The following is a 26,479-nucleotide window of genomic DNA, read 5'->3' as shown; positions in this document are numbered from 1 at the left end:
GGCCTCTCTGCCCTATCCGCGCCCGGCCCCGCCCCTCGCCGCGGGCAGCACGAGACAGGGACGGGGGCGGCCGGGCTGATGCTCGGCGCGGTGTGGAGAGCAGAGCTGGGGGCCCGGGGCTGCCTGGGAGCCGCCTCCAGCCACGTGTGTGCGCGACACAAACGGACAGCTAGTGTGCGTGCGTGCGTGCGCGCACGGGAGAAGAGGAAGAGTCCGTACCGGGTGTGAGATAACGCGTGTGTTGGTGTGGGCACGCGTGTGTTGGTTCGTGCGGGGGAGGAGGATTAGTCCGTCCCGTGTGTGTTCATGTGCAAGAGGAGGAAGAGTCTGTCCCGGCCCACGTGTGTCTGTCTGTCTGTCTTTGTGTGGGGGAGAAGGAATAGTTTGTCCTCTCTGTGTGTGTGTGCGTTTATGTGGGGGACGAGTATGTGCATGCGTTTTCATGTGGGGAAGAAATAGTCTGTAGTGTGTGTGTGTGTGTGTGTTTGTGAAAGGAAGACTAGTCCTTCCCATTTGTGTGTGTGTGTGTAAGGAGGAATAATGCATCCTGTGTGTGTGCTCACGTGTGGAAAGAGAAGTAGTCTGTCCCACATGTGTCCTGTGTATGTGTATGTTTGTGTAGGGGAAGAGGAGTGGTCAGTCGTGTGTGTGTGTGTGTGTGTGTGTGTCTGTGTGTGTGCGCACACGCACGCTCAGGAAAGGAGGAACAGTCCATCCCATGTGTGTGTCCATGTGTGGAAGGAGAAATAGTCTGTCCCACATGTGTCCTGTGCGGGTGTATTTTCCTGTGGGAGAGGAGGAATAGTTTGCCTCTTATCTGTGGAGGGGAAAGCTGCTGGCCTACCAGCCATCAACCTTGAAGCAGGAGTTTCAGAAAACTGCATCTGGAGGAAATTAGTCTTCCATGACATCAAGTTTCTTCCACAGCTTTTTTTTTTTAGTCTGTACTTCATTCGTCATCTGCATGTGTTATGTGGGTGGGCCCTGGTAGGCATTGATAATTATGCAGAGTACTACAGTATCACCTAAGGGACCAACCAGACCAGTATCCTATTGTATGAGGTGCTGTACATAGACATAGAATAAAGGTTATTCTTAGCCTGCTTAATTTACAGCCTTTGAAAATGAGGTAATGGGTGGATTAAAATGGGGAAGTAGAGAATACAGGGACAGCAATACAAACATCTGCATAGGCTCACTGTGTGCATAGTTTGTAAATGCAGTGGTAGTGGGAGCGGGGTAAGCTTTGGATGGCACCTTTAATCATCTTCAATCCCAAGTTAAAAGAAATAGGGTAATTATACACTTGTCTTCAGGAAGTTAGAGAGGGTCTGAAGACGAGCAACAAAAAAGATAAAGGGCAAGCCGTATGAAATGTTGAAGGAAATAGGCATGTTCAGCTTGCAGAAAAGGTGCTTAAGAGGGGACATGATAATAGACTTCAAATGTCTGAAGGGCTGCCATCAAGATGAGGGAGAAGACCTTTTCTCTCACTGCAAACAGCAGGACTCAGACCAATGGCTTAAAATTGCAGCAACGTAGGTTTAGACTGGAGATCAGGAAAAACTATGAACTGTTCAGGAAGGACAGGCAGAGGAGAAGAGGAGGAGTTGCACTTGATGTAAAAGAGCTGTACGATTGCTCATAGCTCCAATATGAAATTGGAGATAGGCCTGTTGAAAGCCTCGGGCTTAGAGTCAGAAGGGAGAGCAACAAGGGTGATGTCATGGTGGGGGTCTGCTGTAGACCACCAGACCAGGAGGATGAGGTGGATGAGGCTTTCTTCAAACAGCTATTGGAAATTTCCTGATCGCAGGCCCTGGTTTTCATGGGGGACTTCAGTCACCCTGACATCTGCTGGGAGGGCAATACAGCAATGCACAGGCAATCTAGGGAGTTTTTGGAGAGTGCTGGGGACAACTTCCTGGTGCAAGTGCAGGAGTGGCCAACTAGGGGCCATGTTCTTGACCTGCTGCTCACAAACAGGGAAGAATTGATGGGGAATGTAGAAGTGGATGGGAACTTGGGCAGCAGCAACCAAAATGTGATTGAGTTCAGGATCCTGAGGAAAAGGCAGTTTGGAGAACAGCAGAATAAAGACCCTTGACTTAAGAAAAGTCACCTTTTCACTCAGGGAACTGATGGGCAGGATCCTCTGGGAGGCCAGTCTGGAGGGGAAGGGAAGCCAGAAGAACTGGTTATGCTTTAAAGAAACCTTACTGAGGGTGCAGGAATGAATCATCCCAATGTACAGGAAGACTAATAAGTATGGCAGAAGAGCAGCTTAGCTTAGCATGAAACTCTTAAATGAGCTAAAACACAGAAAGGAAGCTTATAAGAAGTGGAAAATTGGACAAAAGACTAGGGAGGGGAGTATAAGAGAATTGCATGGGCATGCAGGAATAAAAATCACGAAGGCCAAAGTACAGCTAGAGTTGCAGCTAGCAAGGAACATAGAGGGTAACAAGAAGGGTTTCTACAAGTATGTCAGTAACAAGAAGAAGATCAGGGAAAGTGTAGATCCATTACTGAATGGGGAGGCAACCTAGTGACAGAGGATGTAGAAAAGACTACGTACTGAGTGCCTTTTTCATTTCAGTCTTCACAGGCAAGGTCAGCTCCCAGACTACTGTACTGGGCAGCACAGTTTGGGGAGGAAGTGAGCAGCTGGCAGTGGTAAAAGAACAGGTTAAGGACTAATTAGAAAAGGTGGATGTGTACAAGTCCATAGGACTGAATGGGATGAACCCAAGGGTGCTGAGGGAGGTGGCCAATGTAATTGCAGAGCCTTTGGCCATGATTTTTGAAAACTCATGGTGGTCAGGGGAGGTTCTGGATGATTGGAAAAGGGCAAATATGGTGCCCATCTTTAAGAAAGGGAAGAAAGAGGATCTAGGGAACTACAGACTAGTCAGCTTACCTCAGTCCCTGAATAAAAGAATCATAGAAAATTAGTTTGGAAGGGACCTCAGGAGGTCACCTAGTCCAACCCGCTGCTTACAGCAGAACCATCCCCAACTAGATCATCCCAGCCAAGGCTTTGTCTAGCCAAGTCTTAAATGGAGGTTCCACAACATCTCTGGATACCCTATTCCAATGCTTTGCTACCCTGCTAGTGAGAGTTTTTCCCAATATCTAACCTAAACTTCCCTTGCTGCAACTCAAGACGATTGGTCCTTGTTCTGCCATCACTGAGAACAGTCCAGCCCGATCCTCTTTGGAACTTCTCATCAGGTAGTTGAAGGCTGTTATCCAATTCCCCTCAGTCTTCTCTCCATACTAAATAAGGTCAGATCCCTCAGGCTTTCTTCATAAGTCATGTGCTCCAGCCCCTTCACCATTGTTGTTGCCTTCTGCTGAACTCTCCCATTTGTCTACATCCTTTCTGTAGTGGGAGCCCCAGAACTGGACACAGTACTCCAGATGTGGCCTCACCGGTGCCAAATAGAAGGAAAGAATCACTTCCATTGATCTGCTGGCAACGCTCCTACTAATCCAGCCCAGTATACTCTTAGCCTTCGTGGCAACAAGGGCACACTGCTGGCTCATATTCAGCTTATTGTCCCCCAGGTCATTTTCTGCAGAGCTGCTGCCCAGCCAGTCAGCCCCCAGTCTGTACTGGGACATGGGATTGCTTCTGTCCTAAGTGCAGGACTTTGCACTTGTCCTTATTGAACTTCATGAGATTTCTTTTGGTCCAATCCTTTAATTTGTTGAGGTCTGTCTCTCTGAATCCTAACCCTACCCTCCAGCATGTCTACTACTCCCCCCAGCTTGGTGTCATCTGCAGACTCGCAGTGGGTGTGCTCTATGTCATCTTCCAGGTTACTAATGAAGATATTGAACAAAACTAGTCCCAGGACTGACCCAAGGCACTCCACTTGGTACTAGCTGCTAAGTAGACATCAAGCCATTGACTACTATCCTCTGTGCCTGATGATCCAGCCAGTTTTCTATCTACCGTATAGTCCATTCATCTAGCCCATACTTCCTTAGCTTGCTTGCAAGAATATTGTGGGAAACCGTATCAAAAGCCTTGCTAAAGTCAAGGTATACCACATCCACTGGTCTCCCTACGTCCACAGAACCAGTCATCGCATCATAGGAGGCAGTCAGGTTGGTCAGGCATGACTTGCCCTTGGTGAATCAATGCTGACTGCTCCTAATTATCTTCTCCAGGTTAGAGTGTTTGTCAACACCCCCCACCCCCAGCTCACCAAAACTCCCTAAATGGCTCTGCCTCAGGCTTGACCAGGTGAGGAATGGCATCTGGGAGTGGGGCAAGCAGACAGGGTTAAGGCAGAGCACTGGCTCATGGGCAGGGGCATGTGGGGAACATTGTGACTCTTCCCCAGCCCCACACTGACTCCAGCAATCCCAGGTTCTCCATGAAGACCAGCCAACGTCTGTGTGGGCAGGGTACATCGCTGGGCAGATGGGATGGGGTCATGAGCAGGCAGAGAGCAGTGTCTGGGAGTGGGATGGGCGGGAAGGAACTTGTGGGCAGTGGATTGTGGCTCTTCCCTGGGCCCCAGCCCTGCACAATCACCACTTAGCGATCCTGATCCCATCCCTGGCCCTGCCTGCCCACAGCCCTATCTGGGCCAGTCTCCATGGTGACCCTGCCCATGTGCTCCATCCATAATGCCTGACAGCGGGTATGGGGCAGGTGGGCCTAGATGCCCAGGCAGCGGAGCTGAGTCCAGCAGTGGAGAGTGGCAGCAGCAGCTGGAAGGAGCTGTCACCACCAGGACTATTGGGAAGCAAGTCCAGCCATTGTGTCGCCCCAGCCACACTGTGTGCCTGAGGGCAGTGGGCCTGGCCGCAGACGCTATGGCCCACACCGCCCCCCACACCTGAGCCAGGCAGGGCTGAGGCCAAAATCCTTTGGCAAGCCAGATCTAGCCCATGGGATACATTTTGCCCATCCCTACTTTAAGGGCTGAGCACCTTGTTGCATACTGCCTCAGTAAATAAACAAGCCAGTTGTTCTCACAGCTACTCCTTTTAGAGGAAAGGAGACCAAAAACATTCCTAACCCTTGTTTTTTACTTTCTGACTCTAAGATTTAATAGTTTAGGAGTTCTAATGAGCCTTTTAGTCTTTTGCTGACTTTAATTTGTTGAAATATTCACATCACTAGCCCAGCACTCTATCCATGAGTTCCAATTCCCCTACCAGATGCCAGCTGAATAGCACAGTCAACTGTAAAAGCAAAGAACAAAGAGGAAAAAAAGGTTTAATGAGTGTAATTCCTGAATGGAAATGACAGCACCTTTGGTGTCTTGATATAGATTCTGGAAGATTTAGATAGCTTTGCAATGGAATTTATAGGTTTGCAGCATCTATTGCAGACGCCCTCTCTCTGCGCTGTCAATTTTTAATTAAGGTCAGTGAAATTTCAGATGAGCAGTACCTGTCATTCATTGCTTTGTTCAGAAGTATTGCATAGCCAGAGGATTTGATCAATACAAGGAAGGTGGGATGAAAACCAGAGTTTTTTTAAATCTGTTCTTGGTAGTATTTTGTTTTCTGTTCCAAATAACAGAAAAAAGTTCCCTGAGACGGACAGCCACATGTTCCCATTTCAGTTTTTGAAGTTGCTTAAATCTCCTCTCTCAATTTTATGGCAATTCCTTTTTTCCATTCTTCTGAGGTGGATGATATCTCTCATACGCTGTTGAAGAGTCTTAGCAACATTTTCTTAGCAACATTTTCCAGCTGTCTTTGCCACTTACAGTTATTGTATTCTGGCCTATAGTCTTGCAGTTCTTTAGTATCTTGAAAGCTGTTTTATATTCTCCAAAGGTGATTACTTTGTAATTAACTATTTTGTAGTTAACATCAAGTCCTTACCTGTGTTATTAAAATTGATTTTTTTTTTCAGGTGAAAGACTGTTTAACATAACATGGGAGTGCCCAAAGCAGCCTTCTTTTTGGTGGTGGTGTTCTTCAGAGATGGTGAGACAATATCCCTGTTTATCTTGTACTGGTCCATGGTAGCTGGAATTAAAGTTGCTTTGTGTACCATTTTGTAGTTTGGTGTAGATTTCTCATATACCCTTTTTTGGCTGTCACTTCGCTGACCTATCAATATATGAAATTCTAAGAAATTCTTGCCTCTTGCAATTAATATCTGAGTCACTTGATGTATTTAACAAAAATGTTGTTTCTGTATGCCTTCCTAATTGCTAGGATTGTTTCTTCTTGACACCTGCTTTGCTGCAGCTGACATCCTTCTTCCTCCACCACAGCAAAAATGAAAATAAATTGCATATAGTCAGCATTTATAACTGAAAAGGATGGAGTAGTAGGGTCAGCACTTATGGTGGGAGGTCTCTGCTCTGCAAAAAGCAGAAGTGAAAGAACTTATTTTGCTTTAGAAAATAGAGATGTTGTTTTTAAAGCAACTTTTATTAAACTGTGTTAATTTTTTATTACAGCCTAGTCCAGAGCTAGTTGAAATCAGTGGGCCTTGGAAGGGACTCTGACTTAATTACAAATATCAATATAAAAGCCAAAAGTAAAGTACATAGAATATATTTGCATACATACACACACAATTTGGGCAATTTTTAATATACTTTCAATGGCAATACCAGTTTGAAAATAACAACTACACATTTTTCTTTCTCTGCCTTGATGCCTAATCATGCACATACACCTGGTGTTTAACAAAACCATACCCTTGATAGCATATGCCAGAGCCATGGGAGTACTGGAAGGACAAGCTGCAGCCTATTAATGAGATTATCCAAAGCAGTAGTAGATGATCAGCACTAAGTAAACAAAATATGGTTGTAGCGAGAGACTGCATCTTTAAAGTCTGCCATGGTCCCACGAGTTTAATTCATGTAGATCTCTGAAGTGATGCTAGATTTGCTCAGAAATTGAGGCTTGCAATCAGCCTCTATAAGATGCCCTCTAAAACTTGACAGTTTCCAAAAGTGTGCTGCAATGACATTTATTTCTGGGACAGGCACTTTTTTCTATGCATCTTTTGCACATTTTCAATGTTTACTAATTGTATTTTTACAGGACAGATTTCTGGAAAAAAAATAAGCTTACTGTGTTTAATGAGACTAAACAGAACTCTTTGCTTTGCTTCAGCAGAGGGCAAAAAATGTCATAGTACAAATAGTTTTTTCAAGAGTGTAAAGAAATAGGAACTTATACTACATGCAAAAAATAATGCTGACTGAATACTAAAGTATAGCTAAATCAAATGTCCTCAAACAGAACTGAACTGAAAAAAATACAATGTAGTATTCCATAGCACAGATAAGCAGTAGTGGAGATCAGTAATCAGCTGCATGAACTGATATCCAAGGACAGAAAGAAGGCTCTTTTTAAAATCTGTTTTCTCTCAAGCCCTCAGACTGAAAAACTATAAGAAATTTAAGGATAATGTTCTGTTTAGACTAGACAGTCTTGTAGAATTTCAAAGTTAGCTGGCCCAACCAGTTTGATGGTAGGTATGTGATCTGCTGTATCCTCATAGTTGCTAGGTATGAAATAAGATTTAAAAACATATCCGTATCACACTGAATACTCTTCCTCAGAGTCAGGTGCTATAATGAGTAAGAATGAGAAGAAACTGATGCTGAACAGAATATTAACAATCCCAGACCTTCCTGACCGAAACCTGAATTTCATCCGCTCCAATTTGGTCCCAACGTAGCAAAAGAATCATTTGTATGTTCCCTAAAAGTTAGTGTATTTTTACAAGTACTACTTCATAGAATCAGAATAATAGAAAAGCAGGGCAAAGAAGTGCCCACATTCCCTCACTGTCCCAGAAGAAGGGGAAGCCCCCATAACTTATACCAATCTGATCATGGAGTAAAATTTCTTCCTGACCTCACGAGTGATGAATGGCCTGACCCTGAGCAGAGGGGCAAGACCCTCTAGCCAGGAACCTCTGGGTTTTACTCCCAGCAGGTGCACTGGGCACAACCCAATCAAAGTCCCCAGCCTTGGCTTCAGTTAAAACCCAGCACTCCTGAGGAATAAAAAAACCCAAACAAACCCACAGAAGAACAACTCTGACATGTAGCAACAGAAGGGGAAATGCAATTCCTTCCTGGCCCCACATAGCAAACGGCACAGCCCAAAAATGCAGGAAATACACATAGAAGAGCATAGGCATAGATAACCAAAGCTTATCCAACTTCTTAAATACTTCCAATGGTGGAAATTACATAACTTCCCTAAGCAGTCTATTTCATTGCCTCACTATTTTAACAGTGAAGAAGTTTTCATAGAATAATAGAACCATAGAAAAGTAGGTTGAAAGAGACTGCAGGTCATCCAGTCCAACCCCCTTACTTAAAGCAGGACTACCCCTGATTAGATCATCCCAGCAAAGGCTTTGCCTAGTTAGGACTTATAAACCTCCAAGAATGGAGGTTCCACCACCTCTCTGGGTAATTCATTCCAGTGCTTTAGTACCCTGCTAGTGAGAAAGTTTTTCCTAATATCTAAACCTAAATGACAGTTCACTAAGTGGCCATCCAGCCCAAATAATTGTCCACCCCTTCCTTAAAGGCGCAGAACCCCGCTGCAGATATTCAGCAGCTGATAGTCTGCCTAGCTGGGAAACTGGGAGCCAGAAGAGCTGATACCAGCTAACGAGGAAAGAGCCATGTAGAGGGTTTAAAAACTCCAGAGACAAGAGGCTGTGGTACGGAGAGAGCAGCTCAGGGCATTTATACACATATCTTTGTGTCCTGCAAGGCGCTGGAGATCTAGCAGTCAGAGCAGACTTGATTAATCGAGTCTGCTGATGTGCATTGCTTCATGTGTAGTTGTATAAGTGGTGAAATGCGCATCAGTGTGCAAAAAGTGCTTTTGAACTAAGACACCTCCAATGTGTTTTAGTTCAGAAGTGCACCACTGCCATTTTCTCAGCGCTGATGTGCATTTCATCACTTATAAAACTGGATGCGCTGTACCACAAGCATGTATACAAATACCCATAGAGACTAGGTTGCCTCATTCAAGATCTGAAGATACTAGGTTTTGGTTGTGTTTTCTCTGATTGTTGTTTGCTGTTTGCATGTGTCCTTGTTCTGTTATTTTTCCTGCTTATTGTGGGTGCAAAGTTGCCTCATGTAAAATAAACTGGCTAGAAACCCTGAATAAGAGCTGACGGGCCTAGATAAAAACTAGTGGAGTGAATGACCTGCTTATACAGCATCTCTCATTTCCCCGATGACAGTATCTATAATAAAATGATTTAGCTGAGCATCACTTTGGATGCTCAGCCCCATGTCTAGACCAGGAAGTCTAACACCAGGAGCTTCAGCACTAAGCTGAGTATCTTCAACCGTCATGTACTATGACTTTTCTATGGATCCAAGTCATGATGGAGCAACAAGTCTGTCCAAGAAAACAGACCATTTTCAGTGTGGATACCTCTGCCAGATATTCAAAGTAAAGGAGTCAAATGGAATAAAGAATTGAATGATTTGGAGATGTCACAGTTACCAAGAGCCGGGGGGTGCAGATCTATTGGGGTGCAGTGGTGCAATTGCACCGGCTTTGATTCTGGCTCCACCCAGACTTTAAAACTAGCTGCCTAGGAGGGGCAACAGCATTTCTATTCAGACAGGGCTGAGGGAGTCAATTGACTTCATGGCTCATTATAATCTATTTGTCTTCTGCTATCAATATAATTTACCTGACTCCTGCTAATTGCTCTTCACCCCACAGATATTAACAACCCTCTCTTCTTTTAAATGGTCTTGATGTTCCACTGTTCAAACTATTCTTTCTTCTGTAATTTTACTGTTATCCTTTTCTGGTAATTTTTCCCATCTAGTTCACAGCCCTACAGCTTATTTTAGCTCTTGTTAAAAACCTTAACTCAGGTGTGGTAATATTAACACAGGTATAAATGACTGAGAGTGAAGAATTGGAGATGCTTTCAAGACAATCAAGAAGACTAGATTTTGTTTTACAAATCTGAATAAAAGATGTGTACTTAACTATAATGACTAGAGAAACAATATCTTTTGACAATTTTTACTATTTTTGCCTAGTTTGTTGTGTCTTTTAAATGTAATATATTATATAGCACATTTCAGTAAAGTTATATTTATTTTTGCTTTGATCTTAAACTGAATCCTATGATTCCTAGCATATTAAAAAAATATAGTTTTTCTTTAACTAGAGAAAAATGTAGTGTTGTTGTCATGACAACATATCCATCACCTTCAGTAGGCCAAAGATTTCACTTGACATGTTTGCCAGCTCCTACATTCCAACATACAGCTACTGGGTAGTACAAAAGATTATACCAGTTGTAAAGATATTTTTAGAACCATAGGAGGCTGTCTGAGGGGTTCTGGATAGCATTCCTTTTCTTCGTTATGTTACCTTATGTCTAAAAGTTATTCATCCTCCTTGAGTAGTTCTGAAGATAATTGCATTGAGGTTGAATTTTATGTCCGGATACAAGGCTAAATCAAACCTAAAAGAGTAGTCCCCAGTTGCTCCAGTTTTTGAAACTTAGCAAGAGAAGGGCACTGTAACTCTACCAGTAGACTGGCAAGATAGATTTGTCTTTTGCTAATATGGCTTTAGGTTTGGATTTTCAAAGTTATACATGCCAACCCCATTTAGTTTCAATTGAATTTGAACACTCAGCTCGCTTAGGTTCCTTTGAAAATATGAATAGCCTTAGCAACTTAGCATGGCTACTCCACTCCAGTGACAACCAAGGCCTTCCAAGTACTTTAACCAACTGTGTTTTTCCAGACAAAGACATTCATTATTATACTGGTGATGTGCTTTCATGTTAGCATTACCATATGACAGAGCCAGGGCCTAGCATGTCCTGTGCCTTGTTAACTTTATTACGAGCTACTGTTTCCTTTTGAACAGTTCACAATGAAATGAGCCAAGAGAAATTTCTGCAGGAATTTTCTGATAAACATATCATTAATAAAGTTCAGGCATTTACCTTCTTGAGTCTGTTTTTCACTGAACTCAGAAAAAAGGGGGGGGAAGGGGTTATACCCTCAAAACTGTCCCCAGCAGAAGTATAGTAGATGTATCCAATTCCTTCTGGTAGAGGATGTTCACATATGGTTTTGTCTAGTAGGTTAGAGTGTATGTATCAAGCAAATTAATTTTTAAACCTCCTTTTAACATGAGTATTTGTTGATGCTCATGTCAACCTCTGTTTGCTCTCATGACACAATCTGTCTTTTAGTCCAAAAAACTCTTGCGTATGAGAGGTGAACAATTGTAATCAGACAATGACAGAGCAGCCACCTCTATACTATACAAAATATCATGTATTTGGGTTACAGCAGGGGCATTATTGTATGGTAGAAGAAAGAATAATGCCTGTGGCTAAACAAGGTCTCTAGAAGACAAACTTTCTAGGCTGTATACCTTGACTTGCTGATGAGCTGTTATGAAACCTTAAACAAGTCACTTAAAAAAAATCTATGGTATGAATTCTCTGTCTTTAAAGGTTATTATAACCACTGCCTCTGAGCAGTGTGTGCAAAAGCAAATGTTTATATTATCCTTATACTGTGCCTTGCAACCAAAGATAAGTACTATTCCTAAATATACTGTCTGGGTGCATCCAGACAAGCATGCATGTATGTTTCCCCAGAGACAAATAGCAGTGGCATATAGTTGTGCTTCTGCTGCTTCTTGTCCCCAGGGAATGCTCATGCATGTGTGCTGTGGTGTGTGGCAAGTTGCCCGGGTAGGGGAGGGGAGGCTGAGGTCAGCACCTGGGCCCCAGTAGCCTTACCTGGGGTTCTGGGAATTTCTGGGGCTCCAGCAGTTGTGGTCTGGTGTTCAGAGCCTGACTGGCAGCCAGTGTGGCTCCAGCCAGCTAGGTTTTGGTTTCAGGCAGGGCACATTGCCACCACATGCAGTACCCTGCTTTTTTCAGGCATGGGTTTTTTTGACACTGGGATCTCCCAATGTCAAAAATCTTGTCACGCTGCAAAACAGTTCAGCAAACACCTGCATGTATGGTACGTGAGGTTTGTGGTACCACAGATAGGTCTGCAGCACCACATACTGCATGTGCATGCTCATGTGGACCCACCCCCTGGGATTTTTGAGAGAGTCTAGTGAAATAGGTGCCCAACTCACTATGAAAGTTCCAGCTAATACTACTAGTGAGATTGTAAGTGCAACACACACAATTAACCTGTAAGTAGATTCATCATAAAAATGACATTATGCATTAGCAGGCGCATGACAAACAGGTCCACGGAGGTGATACTTCCCCTCCATGGTCAGGCTGCAGTTGGAGTACTGCATTCAGTTTTGGACGCCGTGCTTCAAGAGGGATGTGGACAACCTTGAGAGGGTTCAGAGGAGAGCCACTTGTATGGCTAGGGGCCTGCAGGCAAAACCCTATGAGGAGAGATTGAGGGCCCTGGCTGAGAGGTGATCTTGTGGCCACCTACAAATTCACTGGGAAAGACAGCAAGGAATAGAAAATGATCTGTTAACCAGGGCATCCCTTGGAGTAACTAGGAACAACTGCCACAAAGTGACAGAGAACAGATTTAGGTTAGACATCAGGAAGAACTTCCTTACAGTAAAGGTTGCCAAAATCTGGGATGGACTTCTAAGGGAGGTAGTGCTTTCCTCCATCTTGGGGGTCTTTAAGAGGAGGCTAGACAAGCACGTGGCTAGGATTGTCTGACCACAGTGCTCTGTCCTGCCCAGGGCAAGGGGTTGGACTTGATGATCTGCTAAGGTCTCTTTCCCCAAGCATCTATGAATCTTAGATATCCAAGTTTTTCAGTGTTCGTGTCAAGTGTCCCCCCCAGCGAGGGAGAGCAGGGGGGCGGGATCGCCAGTAGGCACTTCTGGCAAGTCCGGAGCGCCTGATTGGTGGATAGAGCGGAGGCGGGAAATTCAAACCGCAGCCTTTAAAAGCTGCGGTTTGACGTAGCTTCCGGCACTCGGGAGCTAGGAGCAGCAGGGAGAGTAAGGACACAGGCACACACGTGTCTTGCACACACGTGTGCCCCCTTACCTGACCCGGAGCGGAGGCGAGAGCAGCAGAAGCAAGCGGAGCAGCAGCGGGGGCAGCAGCAGCTGATCCCCCTAAGGTAAGTGGGGCAGAGGGGCCGACGCAGCTGAGTCGGATCCGGAGGGGAAGCCCCCCAGATCCCTCTTAGCTGAGCCGGTAGGGAGCCGCGCTCCCGAGCCGCGCAAACAGGCGCGGTCTGTAAGAGCGCACTGGTGTTTGCGCCAGCGTTTGCGCCGGAGGAGGAGCAGGAGCGGCCGAGAGACCAACTCTTGTTAGCGCAGGCCAGAGGACCCGAACTCAGCTAGGAACTCCTACGATGGTGTCGACACGGAGTGCTGCCAGGGCCCCTGCCCGGGGGGCGCGTCCTGCCCGGAGCTTGTCTGAGGCCTCCACCCAGACAGAGCCCACGGGGGGGCTGGCGTCCCCCAACCCCCTGGCCTGCGGGAGCTGCCCAGCAAGGCCTGGGGGGGGCAGGGACTGGGGACCCCCACACCTATCCTGCAGGCCACCCGCCTTAGGGCCCTGGAGGCACAGGTGAGGGAGCTCCAGGAGGAGGTTAGCAGGCAGAGAGGCAGAGGAAGAAATTGACAGCTATTTTCTTTCCCTGCAGGGTTGTATGACCAAGGAGGATGCACCTCAAGATGAGCCCTCCACTGCTAAGTGGCAGATGGTCACCTCCTGTGCCAGTGCTGCTCGAGACACGGCAGCACCAGTTCCTACAGTCCGGCTGGAGAACAGGTACGAAGCTCTGGCAGCCCTGGAGGAGAAGGACGGAGAGGACGAAACCGGGGAGGAGGCAACTCCACACACACCGCGTCCCGTGCAAGCCGAAGGAGGCAAGAAGGCCAGGAGGAAGAAGCGTTGCATGATCGTCATTGGTGACTCCATCCTGAGAGGTACGGAGGGCCCTATCTGTCGCCGGGACCCCTCGGCATGCGAGGTATACTGCCTACCTAGAGCGAGGATTCAGGACGTGAAAGGGATGCTCCAGACCGTAATCCAGCCCACCAATTATTACCCTATGGGCCTAGTCCATGTGGGTACTAACGATGCAGCCAGGAGCACCCCTGATCGCCTGATGGAGGACTACCACGCTCTGGGGTGTGTGCTGAAGGAGATGGGTGCACAGGTGGTTTTCTCTTCTATCCTGCCAGTGAGTGGACAAGGCAGACAGCATGAAACGTGCATTGTGGAGACCAACTGGCGGCTACAGGAATGGTGCTTCGAGGAGGGCTTTGGCTTCCTCAGCTATGACCGGCACATCACGATGAGAGACATGCTGGGATGGGATGGGCTCCACCTTTCCCCTAAAGGTAAGCGTGTGTTCTAAGTTGGCGGACCTCCTCCGGCGGGCTTTAAACTAGGCTCGTCGGGGGAAGGGGAAGATGAGGGTGGAGGAAACATCAGACTGCCAGACCAAACAGCACCCACAACTACAGCCCAGCCCAGACCGACGAGCGAAGCAATCAAACAGGTAAGAGAGAGGGGCCAGGGTAAGGTTGGGACTAGGGGGTCAGTACACACATCCACAGGAGGCCTCAAATGCCTCTACACAAATGCTCATAGTATGGGCAACAAGCAGAAGGAACTCACCCTCCTGCTGGCTGATACCAGCCCGGACATAGTGGGGATTACGGAAACGTGGTGGGACGAAACGCATGATTGGGCAGTCAATGTCAAGGGCTATAGGCTGTACAGGAGGGACAGGATAGGAAATAGGGGTGGGGGCGTGGCACTCTATATTAAAGAGGAATACATATCCTCGTTAATTAGCAAGGAGCCAGGGGAGGGGCACTCTGAAGTGCTTTGGGTTAGAGTACAAGGCAGTCAAGGGGAAAAGGACATAATGGTGGGAGTCTACTACAGACCTCCCAACCAGGGAGAAGAGCTTGACCAGGAATTCTTGGGTCAGCTCACAGAGGTAGTGAAGGCTAAGGATGTGGTAGTCATGGGGGGACCTGAACTTCCCGGACGTCTGCTGGGAAGAGCAGTCAGCCAGGTCTGAACGCTCCCGCAGGTTCTTGGCCAGAGTGCAGGACCTCCATCTAACCCAAGATGTGCACAGCCCCACCAGGGGGGACGCTTTGTTGGACCTAGTGCTGGCCACGGGTGATGACCTGGTGAGGGGGCTGCGGGTGCTTGACCACCTGGGCGACAGCGATCATCGCCTGCTGGAATTCACCATCCAGCGCAAGGTGACAAAGGCATGCAGTAAGGCAGTTGCCCTAGATTTTAGAAGGGCAGACTTCAACGAGCTAAGGAGGATAGTTGGAGAAGAGCTGAGGTCCTGGGGGGTGGGGAGCCAGGTGTCCAAGGAGAGTGGTTGCTCCTTAAGGAGACGATCCTCCAAGCCCAAAGGAAGGTAATCCCAACGAGGATCAAAGGGAGCAGGAGAGCACACAAGCCTCTGTGGTTCACCAAAAGAATCCGGGAATGTCTCCTTGCTAAAAAGGAGGCTTACACCCAGTGGAAAGAAGGGGTCATCACCAGGGAGGACTATTCTGTAGTTGCTCGGGGATGTAGGGGGGTAGTTAGGAAGGCCAAGGCAGAAATGGAACTGGGACTAGCTTCCCAGATTAAGGACAATAAGAAGTCTTTTTTTAAATACGTAGGGGGTAAAAAGAAGGTCCCGGGTAATGTGGGGCCCTTGCAGGACGACATGGGTAACTTGGTCGTCACATCAGACGGCAAAGCTAACATGTTTAATGATTTCTTTGCCTCCGTCTTCCTAAGTAGGGACCAAAACAGCTACCTCCCTGCTGGGCCCCCCTCGGTCCCCAGGGGAGGCACACCTGGGCCAAGGGTTAGCAAGGATTTAGTTAGGGAGCTTCTGGAGGGGTTGGACGTATTCAAGTCAGCTGGCCCGGATGATCTCCACCCTAGAGTTCTAAAGGAACTGGCCGAGGTCATTGCAAGTCCCCTGGCACAACTGTATGAGCACTCGTGGTGCTCCGGTGAGGTACCGGAGGACTGGAAGAGGGCCAACGTGGTCCCCATCTTCAAAAAAGGCAGGAAGGAGGACCCGGGAGACTATAGGCCGGTTAGTCTCACCTCGATCCTAGGCAAGCTGTTCGAGAAAATTATGCTGGCACACATCCAGGAGGGGCCAGCAGGGGACTGCATGCTTAGAGGCAACCAACATGGGTTCATCAGTGGCAGGTCCTGTCAGACCAACCTGGTGGCCTTTTACGATCAGATCACTAGATCATTAGACACAGGGGTAGCAGTGGATATAATCTTCCTGGACTTCCAGAAGGCTTTGACACTGTCTCTCACCCTGTTCTCATCAGGAAACTGGGGGGCTGTGGTGTAGACACCCACACAGTCAAATGGGTCGCCAACTGGCTGGAGGTCCGCACCCAGAGGGTGGTAGTGGATGGGTCCTTCTCAACCTGAAAGGACGTGGGCAGTGGGGTTCCGCAGGGCTCGGTCCTCGGGCCCACACTGTTCAACATCTTCATCAGCGATTTGGATGAGGGGGTAAAAAGCACCCTGTTCAAATTTGCTGATGACACTAAGATGTGGGTGGATGTGGGTACATTGGAAGGATGCAACAGGCTACAATCAGACCTAGACAGGTTACAAGGGTGGGCGGACGAGAATAGGATGGGTTTCAACACAGACAAGTGCAAGGTGATGCACCTCGGGAGGAACAACCGGCACCATACCTACAGGTTGGGGAACTCCCCTCTTATCAGCACGGAGGTGGAAAGGGATCTGGGGGTCATCATTGACTCCAAGATGAACATGGGCCAGCAGTGTGGGGATGCAGTCAGGAAGGCCAACCGCACCTTGGCATGCATCCACAGATGCATCTCGAGCAGGTCCAAGGAGGTGATCCTCCCCCTCTATGTGGCACTGGTCAGGCCGCAGCTGGAGTACTGCGTCCAGTTCTGGGCGCCGCAATTCAAGAGGGATGTCGGCAGCATGGAGAGGGTCCAGAGGAGGGCCACTCGTATGATCAGGGGACAACAGGGCAGGCCCTATGAGGACAGGCTGTGGGACCTGAACCTGTTCAGCCTCCAAAAGAGAAGACTGAGGGGGGATCTTGTGGCCTGTTATAAACTAGTCAGGGGGGACCAGCAGGCATTGGGGAAGTCACTGTATCCCCGAGCACCGCCAGGAGTGACCAGGAATAACGGTCATAGGCTGGCAGAGGGCAGGTTTAGGTTAGATATCAGGAGGTGCTACTTCACAGTCAGGGCGGCTAGGGTCTGGAACCAGCTTCCAAGAGAAGTGGTGCAGGCTCCTACTCTGGGGGTGTTTAAGAGGAGGTTAGATGAACATCTTGCTGGGGTCATTTGACCCCAGTATTCCTTCCTGCCATGGCAGGGGGTCAGACTAGATGATCTGCTCAGGTCCCTTCCGACCCTACAAACTATGAAACTATAAGCTGGAAAAGGCAAGGAGACAGGGGTGAGTTGACTTTTACTGCACTTCTTTAAAGGACACATAGTTTCTCATATTTTGATAATGAAGTGAGTATCAGAGTTTAAAACTGATTCTCATGAAGACCTTGAAAACTGATTCCAGAAATTAGAAGTAGCCTCTCCTTTAACAGAGCAAGCTCATCCATACTTTTTGAATTTCTGGGGACAGATGCAACAGTTAGTCTCAGACAATATTTGTGGTTAACCACAATAGAGTCAACTTTTGAATGTGGAGCTACATCTTATTTGAAGAAATAAGACTGAACACATCTGTATTTTACATCAAAAGTAGTCACACCAGGAAAAATGCAGGATGCTTTCCAAAAATTAGATAAGACAGATCCTAATGAAGTGATTAATACATTTAAGGAATGCAAGGAATTGGAAATAACCAGATGGACCAACAAGCCATCTTGGTCAATTTGAATTCCACCTTTCATTTTTCACTAGAACCTCTTTGGTTTTCAGAAGCACATCTATCAAAAAGGATCCTTTTTCAGGATCTTGTTACATATTGTCCTCCTTTTGTAAATTAGTTCAAAAGTAAAAGTTATTTCTCTTATAGATAATATAGTTCTAGTAGACTACAAATAGAAAGCAGGTTACTTTAACTTTGAACTAACCGATGAAACAGGAACTTAGAGATAAAGTTCTTTTGGGCTATACATTTAACACGAGTGCTAAACCCTCTCAACAAACTGATCATTTGGAAACTTGGTTCCACACATTTTCTTTTGCTTCTTTCAAGGTTTGTTTTCCTGAGTAAGCAGGCAGCATTCAGACTTTACCATGGTTCAGGCAGACAGTTGGAACTTAGGTGAACTGTTAGATTTCCTGGAGGAAAAAAAAATTTAAAAAAAAAAAAATAATCAAGCAGTCCATGTCACCTCCCATTCTAGGATACTTGTTATATAGTTCCTTCTATTTCTTTCAAAAGCTGTCTCGAGAGATACAGGAAAAATGCTGCTCCCAGTACAACTGATTCTTGTCATCGAATCCCAGCATTTTCATCATGGCACTTCTTTGGATTTCCAGTTTGTGTAAGGCATTTTTGTCACCACATTACTTCAGCAGTTGGGTTGGTTTCAGATCTAATCACCACTGAGCATTCGGTTTCCTCTGCAATACCCATTATTCTTTAATTGGAGCCTTGCAATCTATTTTCCAGAACTTTAAGTTCACTGCATCTACTCTGCAGTATTTCTGAATGTCCTGAACATCTCTGCTGGCAGAGGCCTTAACATTCCTTACACATGAGGCTCTTTTAGCAGTCTTTACAATCCTTGCACTACATTTTTCTAGTATAGTTTTTAGCAGATTGCAGTAATTGCTGTCTAGGATGGGGTTTTTTATTATTTGTATAGTGGTTGCACTTAGGGACCCCAGTCAGGAACTGGGGCCTCATTGGCCTGGGCAATGTGCACATGATGAACTTTGGCCTGCTTTTTAGAGATCTCATACTGCCATGTCTGTTTCTCTCTCACTAGCTGAATACTTCCTAGAGTGATGGAACAATTAGAAGTTTGACCCTACAATCTAAGCAACTTGTCTTCTCCTCAGTCTCAACCAAAGTATCAGGGGAAAAAATGTCTTCCAGCTCCCTTTCAAGTCCAGAGACTCCTTCTTAACCCTCTCTGCTCAATAGTCTTTTTTTTACCCCTTGATTGTGGCAGTATCAGCTTGTCCCAAAGTTGGACAAATGAAGCAGACAGGAAAACTGTGTCCTACCACTCTACTCAACTCCAACCCAAGGACATTGCACTGAGCATTAGTTGTCCTCTTCTCCCAACAGTAATTTCCCCTGCCCTCCTCCTATTAGCATTAATAAGTCAGTTCCTACATTGTTTGTCTTCTTGGCCACTCATGGACAGTCATCCTGTTGAGCCTCACTCTTTCCCAAAGAGAAACATTTGTCCTTCTCCAAGCCATGATTGCTTACAAGTCTCCATCCATCTATCCTTCATGTCTCATCTCTTAGCAGGACTCTCTCAGTCCCATGTTCTCCAAAATCTTAGCCTGTTGAACCTGAGACATAACCAGGCATAGGTGGAGCAGAAGTCCTCTAAATAGGCTACGCAACCTAAAGAGATGCTCCCTCCTCCAAGGAATGCAAATATAACAGTGGCTGGAAAATAAATACAGAAGCAAAGATCTTATAGTTGCTTTTGAGCAAGTATGTTGGGTCAGGCAACAGAAAGCTGGAATCCAGAGGTCCTACATTTGATTCCCATAGATGACTAGGTACGAGGTCTACTGTTAAGCAATTACCAGGTTACTTTCCAGAAGCTTCTGTGTAGTCAAATCAGCACTGGTCTTTGTTGGTTATTCTGTGTTTAGTGAAGAGCACTTGGCTGTGCTAAACTATTGGATTTGTATTTTAAAGTAAATTTCCCTTTCGTTTCTTTCCTGGTAAATTATTTAGTCCTCAGTAGTGCAGTTTCATGCATAGTTTGAAGTAGAAATCTTTGTTACTATATAAGATTTTAGTAAATGCGAGAAGAGGAGTGTGGAGCTAAGCTCTGCTAGCATGCATTTCTGGCAGCAGTGAGCTGACAACAAGTGAGGTGTCCAATTTGCTAATAGTCTTAGTTGTGTTCCAAAAACCTGATTTCACACACCTGCCATCTTTCTCCAGTCATTTTCCAGTACCTGTTAAAAACTAAAACACATGTCTACAGTTTTGGGGCTACTGAATATTGTTTATTATTTTTCTACTCGTTTAATAGTGTCCATGTTTTGTAATGCATGAATAATCTGAAGGCTATTGCCCCTGAAAACAATTAGCCACCAGATTCTGCATCACATGCAAGTCCTTGGTGTACTACTCAGGTGACACAAGAGGAAGGGCCATAACAAGGTGAGACAAGCAGTGCCAAAGCGAAGGGGCAGCAACAGGTGCTGCCCTGCTGGGGTGGGGCACGGGATGGAGCCACAAGTGGCTCATTTGGGGGAGTGCAGGGATGGGGAGGGTGGCTCCCACCGCTACCTGCACTCCTGGGCAGCGTGGTGGGGGCACGTGCCCCCCAGATCTGTGCATAGCGTGAGGGTGGTCTGCTGCATGGGCTTTGCCCCAGGCACCAAGCTTCCTGGCCATGGCACTGACAAGAGAGGCCATATTTTGGTTCTCAGTCACCAGGGCAGAATTCTGCTTTTGATGGGGAAATCCCTGCTGTATCAGCTACTCCTAGTGCTTGCTCAGAGGAGATGAAGAGTGAGACTCAGGAAGGAAAAAAAGAGACAGCAGGATGGAGTTCTGGTTTACTCCACTAATTACCCCTCCACACCAGGAACATAAGTTAGAACAGCTTCCTGGTGCCTTTTGCTAACAGATACATTTCCTGAAAGTCATTCCATAATTAATGCTGGAAAGGTAATTTCCTTTCTATTTGTGATCAGAACTCAGATTTCACTTTTGTATTTATGGTGCTATCATTTGGCCATCCTTAGCATTCCTGTTCTGCAGACAGTTTTCCTTACTAGGAAATTATAGGCACTGAGCATTAATTACTATTGAAGAAGTGTCTTAGAATCTAACCATAAAAAAAATTGCAAAATATTGCCTTGCAGCCCTGATATCAGACCTCTCATGAGTCCCCCACTAATTCCAACAGAATTAGAGCACTTTTATAAGTTTATACTTCAGATACTGCAGTTACAACCCGCCCGACACCTGAGCATTTCTAGAAGATGTGCATGGAACCTTAATTGACGAGGACTATATCTGTACCAACAACAACAAAACAAGAAGAGTCTGCTATATTATATTCTCTTTCCCTTAGTGCATGGAGGCTTTCCACTTGCACGGCATTTGTAAAACCAAAATTAACTCGAACTGGGGTAGGACAATATGTGGATGAGAGACCTCCAGTGAAAACTTAAGAGAGCAACGTTGGAGGTAAACTCTCTTTTCAAGTCTGTATTAATTGAATAGCCATACATACCACTTGTACTGCAAGAGGTTCTACCTTTGGTTGAGAGGTACAACTAAAACCTTAATTATTTACACTTTCAAATTTTATAGAATTTTTGCAGGAATACAGGTGAAGGTCCTCATTTTTCTGACCATTTTCCACCTGAGTAACTTGCATTTTTGATCATTCAAATGACTGAACAAATTTTCTTTAAAATATTTCCTTCCTGTCTTAACTTGAAGTGTTGAATTACTTTTCAACATGAAACAGTTACCTAAGTGGCCGTCTTTCATCCCTGGCTAAAGCAAACTCTTTTGGTATGACATCATGAGGACCAGTCTAGCCCTAATTTCCTGTGATCTTCTGATATGTGCCACAAGCAACAAAGAGATCTTTACATGGCCTTCCTTGACTTGACTACGGCCAGTCAACAGAAAGGCTCCATGGAAGATCCTGATGAGATTTGGATGCTGAACAAAATTTGTCACCACCATCAGACTTCTTGATGATGACATGATTACAACTGTGCTAAGCAGTGGCTCATAAATGGACCTCTTCACCATTAGAACCGGAGTCAAGCAAGGCTGCATGATTTCACCAACACTTTTCTCCATCTATATTATAGCTAGTTTGCATTTCATTGCTCATAGATTTCCATCTGGAGTCAGCATCCAGGATTGTGTGGATGGGAATCTCTTTAACATCAATCAGTTACATTCCAAATCCATGATAACCAACATCTTTATTACTGATCTTCAGTACATTGCCAGTTGTGTCATGTGTGCTCACTCAACTGAAGAGCTCCAGGTCACTCTCAACTGCTTCTGTGAAGCTTATGAAATGCTTGGACTGGCTGTCAACTTCACAAAAAACTAAGATACTTTACCAACCTACCCCAAACCAAATCAGCTGCTCCTCTGTGTATTACAATTAGAGGGCAGTCCTTTGAAAATATTGAGCATTTCCCCTGAGTAGTCACCTTTCCCAAAACATAAACATAGATAATGATATTCAACACCAAATAAAATCTGCCCGTGTAACTGTTGTATATTTCTGAAATCATATCTTCAATGAACATGACATCAGAACCCAAACCAAACTCCCCACCTACCACCCAGTTGTCAGCCCTACCCTGTTATATGGGTGTGAAACTTGAATGACACATTAGAAAAACCTGAAAGCATTGGAATGTTACCATCAGTGATGTCTTTTGAAATTCTGCATATCAATTGGAAGGACAGAAAAATGAAACACCACTAGCATTGAATTCATGTTAATATGGCACCAGCTGTGTTGGACAAGACATGTTATAAGGAAGCCTGACAACTAGCTCCCAAAACAGGGCCAATACTCCCAAATCATCAGTGGTTACCACTCTAGAAGTGGGCAAAAGAAGAGCTACAAGGACATCTTGAAGGCTAATCTTAAGAAATGCAATATTAACATCAATACCTGGGAGACATGAGTACTGAATTTTCTCCAATGGTGCCATGAAATACAAGGCAACTCATCTTATTATGACGTGAGAGAGAAAGGGAAAGAGTCATGACCCAACATCACCAGAATATACTCATCCTTCCTTCTACTACTCCTCCACTTCCTTCTGGAACATAAGCTGGAGTGGAACCTCAGCAAGTCTGCACATGACACCAAGCTGGGGAGAGTAGTATATACACTGGAGAATAGGGTAGGATTCAGAGTGGGACCTCGACAAGTTAGAGGATTGGACCAAAAGAAATCTCATCAGGTTAAATAAGGACAAATGCAAAGTCTTGCCTGAGGACGGAACAATCCCATGCACTTGTACAGGCTGGGGACTGACTGACTAAGCAGCAGCTCTGCAGAAAAGGACCTTGGGGTTACAGTGGACAATAAGCTGAATGAGCCAATAGTGTGTCCTTGTTGTGAAGAAGGCTAATGACATACTGGGCTGCATTAGTAGGCTTATTGCCCACAGATCAAGGAAAGTAATTATTCCCCTCTATTTGGCACTGGTGAGGCCACATCTCACCAGTACTGTGCCAGTTTTGGGCCCCCCACTACAGAAAGGATGTGGACAAATTGGAGAGAGTCTAGCGAAGGGCAGCAAAAATGGTTGGAGGGCTGGGGCACATGACTTCTGAGGAGAGGCTGAGGGAACTGGGTATCACAGGTGGGGCCTAGGAGCGGCCGTGAGCTCACTAGCGCCCCCTGCCATGTCAATCAGGCAATCCAGCACCCTCTACTCGCCCGCCACATCTTTGATGTTTGTAAGGTTCAATATGGGAGGCTGCCTCTTATCGCCCTGGACACCACGTTAATACTATTCCCCGTTCTGAGTGGGGTGTCTCCATGCACCCCTGCCTTATGGGCAAATGCGTGCCTCCTACCTCCCCTTTAGCACGCCCCAAGCCTCGCAGCAGCTCTTCCTGGACGTTATCTGGTCCTTAACCTTCTGCGCCCTTTTCTGGCGCTCCTGGGCTTGGCCTGCAATCTGAATTAGTTATTTGTATCAATTGGGCTCAGGCGGCCTGAGCCTTAACCTGGCCCCTTCTGGGTCCTGTCAATTATGATCATCAAATTAGGCTCAGGCGACCTAAGCCTTACCTGGCCCCTCTAGGCTCTGGGTCTCGTCAATCACATGAGTCCAGTTAGGCTCAGGCAGCCAGAGCCTTACTTGGTCCCTCTGGTTCCTTGGGCTTCCTTTTGCTGCGGAAGCCCTCTGGAACACCCTTTAGACCGCACCTGTCTTGGGGTGTCTGTCAATAGTACATGCCACCTTGGGGTGGCTTTATACTGTATGTGCCCCGCCTAGGGCCTCTCGCCCCCCCCGGCCTTCCCCACCCCCTCTGGGGCCCCTGCCGCGCTTCCCGCGCTGCGTGCCCTCTCGGGCTGGGGCCCCTGCCGCGCTTCCCGCGCTGCGTGCCCTCTCGGGCTGGGGCCCCTGCCCCCACACGCCAAATGCCTCTCCGGCACTCGCCCGCCATGCCCACTGTGGCACTTAACGCTGTGCCGCCCTGGCACCGCTCTGTGCCCTTGCTGGGCCCCAGGAACCCCCACGCAGCTGGGGAGATCCCGTGAGGCCTCCTCACACCCCTACAGCCTCACCCAGTCCTTCAGTATTAACTATAACTAAATCAGCAGCCAAACGGCTATAACCCAAACACAAGAAGCCTGCTGGCTTGTAACCCAAAGTCCACACTCACTTGGCTCTTAGTCATGGCCCCTTCTAGGGTTCTCTCTCTCTCTCTCTCTCTAGCCTCATGGAGCCAGTCAGGGTAGTCAGGCTGCAACCATCCCCTCAGCCTGCTCAGCTCTCCCACAGAGCTCCTGCGGCCGCCAGAAGGGAACTGCTCCCTGGGCTCTGGCCTGGGCTGTTTATAAAGGCCCAGCCTTGCCCCCTTCCAGTCACATGGCCAGCCTGGTTGCCGCAGCAACCAGCACCTGAGCTGCCCCTGGAGATTGGCAGCTCCACTTCTCCACTTCTTAGGAACAGGGCAACTCAGTGCTCCTGTGACACTGGGCTTATTTAGTCTGGAGAAGAGAAGACTGAGGGGGAATTTGATGGCAGCCTTCAACTACCTGAAGAGGGTTCCAAAGAGGATGGAGCTAGATTGTTCTTAGTGGTGGCAGATGACAGAACTAAGACTGATGGTCTCAAGTTGCAGCAAGGGAAGTTTAGGTTAGATATCAGGAAAAACTGTATCACTAAGAAGGTAGTAAAATACCGGAACAGGTTACCCAGAGAGGTTGTGGAATCTCCATCCTTGGAAGTTTTTATGACCTGGCTAGACAAAGCATTGGCTGGGATGATCTAGTTGGGGATGGTTCTACTTTGAGCAGAGGGTTGGACTAGATTTCCTTTTCCAACACTAATTTTTTATGATTGTATGATTCTTCCTAGGACTGTCTGCCATGTCTGCATTTTAACATGCAGATCTTGGATTGACCTCTTCAGTCTGTGGACTCACTGATGACTTCCCTATTCACTGGGAGATTGTCACCCTCATATTGAGGGATTGCTGACAACCATAAGGTATGTAAATATTTAAAGTGTTTTAGGATGATTTGAACATGCCCTGTAAATGCATAAATCACACTTTTACTTTAAATTAAAATCGAAGTCTGTTCTATAGACTATGGGAAGAAATGTACTGTGAAAGCTCTAGAACTTGCTTCTAAGGCCTAGCTTCCAGCATCATTAGAAGATAATGTTAGTGACTTTTGCTTTGGATTAAATAAAACCATGACCCTTTGCAACAGTCTGAAGTATATTTATTTGGTTCTGTTAAGCTAAAACAGCACCAATGATAGTTCCTAATCAGTCTGTATCAGTGATGCCCAACTCAACTGGCCCCATAGGTCAGAAAAGTGGCACAAGGCTGATCTGTGGGCCTGATCATCCGTTCTATGTGTTTGAAATTTATTCTAACTGGAATGGGACAGATCTAGAGATAAAGTAGGTTCTCCTTTCCATTACTTTTCCATTTGCTTCAGGAGGAGGAGTGAAGTGTCAGCAAGTCAATTATGGGTCCATAATTTTCTGCCTAATCCAGCTGTGGTGCAAGTCAGTCCAGCCGGGGAGAAGCTGTAACACAGGGGCTAGCAATTTACATGCAGCCTGCAGAGCCTGGGGGCTTCAGCAGCATGTCTGAGGTGGGAAGCTTTGGCACCAGGGAGCTTTAGCAGTATGGGGCTTTGGGGGTGAGGGGAATGTATTCATGTGACACTGCAGAAAGGAGCAATGACTGAGGCAGTGGCAGCAGTAGGAGTACAGGCTGGCTTACAAGTGGTTCCTGTTTGGAGTTAAGCTCTATTAAAGTGAACCCCTGCCCCAAAACATTGCCGCCCCTGCTGGATCACCCCCAGTGCTCATCTCTGACAGTGGCCAGTTTCAGATACTTCACAGCAAGACATGAGAGGCCTGCAGAAGACAAATGGAAGATAACCTGTCCTTACATATGTCTTTACAGAAATCAATAGATAAAGGTTGGCTTAATCCTAAAGTACCAAGCATAATATCACTTTCCTAAAGTTTGAAGTTGTTAATTCTAATTCTGGATAGTCTATAGGTAGAAATGTTTGTGCCTTTTTAAATACAAATTAAACTGCATATACTGAGCTCATTAGGCGCTTGA

General features: G+C 46.3%; 1 protein-coding gene across 1 annotated transcript; it reads left to right on the top strand.

Annotated features, from left to right (window-relative positions):
• Window positions 1-106: 106 nt before the first annotated feature.
• On the top strand, window positions 107-25,820 carry LOC149873280 (uncharacterized). Its single transcript, XM_090042030.1, has 5 exons — window positions 107-222; window positions 5,888-5,961; window positions 13,632-13,917; window positions 14,176-14,334; window positions 25,246-25,820. The coding sequence occupies exons 2-5, from the start codon at window positions 5,959-5,961 to the stop codon at window positions 25,269-25,271; spliced, it is 474 nt and encodes a 157-aa protein (XP_089898156.1). The 5' UTR covers window positions 107-222; window positions 5,888-5,958; the 3' UTR covers window positions 25,272-25,820.
• Window positions 25,821-26,479: the final 659 nt, after the last annotated feature.

This window comes from Crocodylus siamensis, chromosome 1 (genome assembly GCF_052110815.1).
Source record: "Crocodylus siamensis isolate JL-2025a chromosome 1, ASM5211081v1, whole genome shotgun sequence".
Classification (NCBI taxonomy): domain Eukaryota; kingdom Metazoa; phylum Chordata; order Crocodylia; family Crocodylidae; genus Crocodylus; species Crocodylus siamensis.
This window is presented reverse-complemented; position numbering and strand designations above follow the sequence as displayed.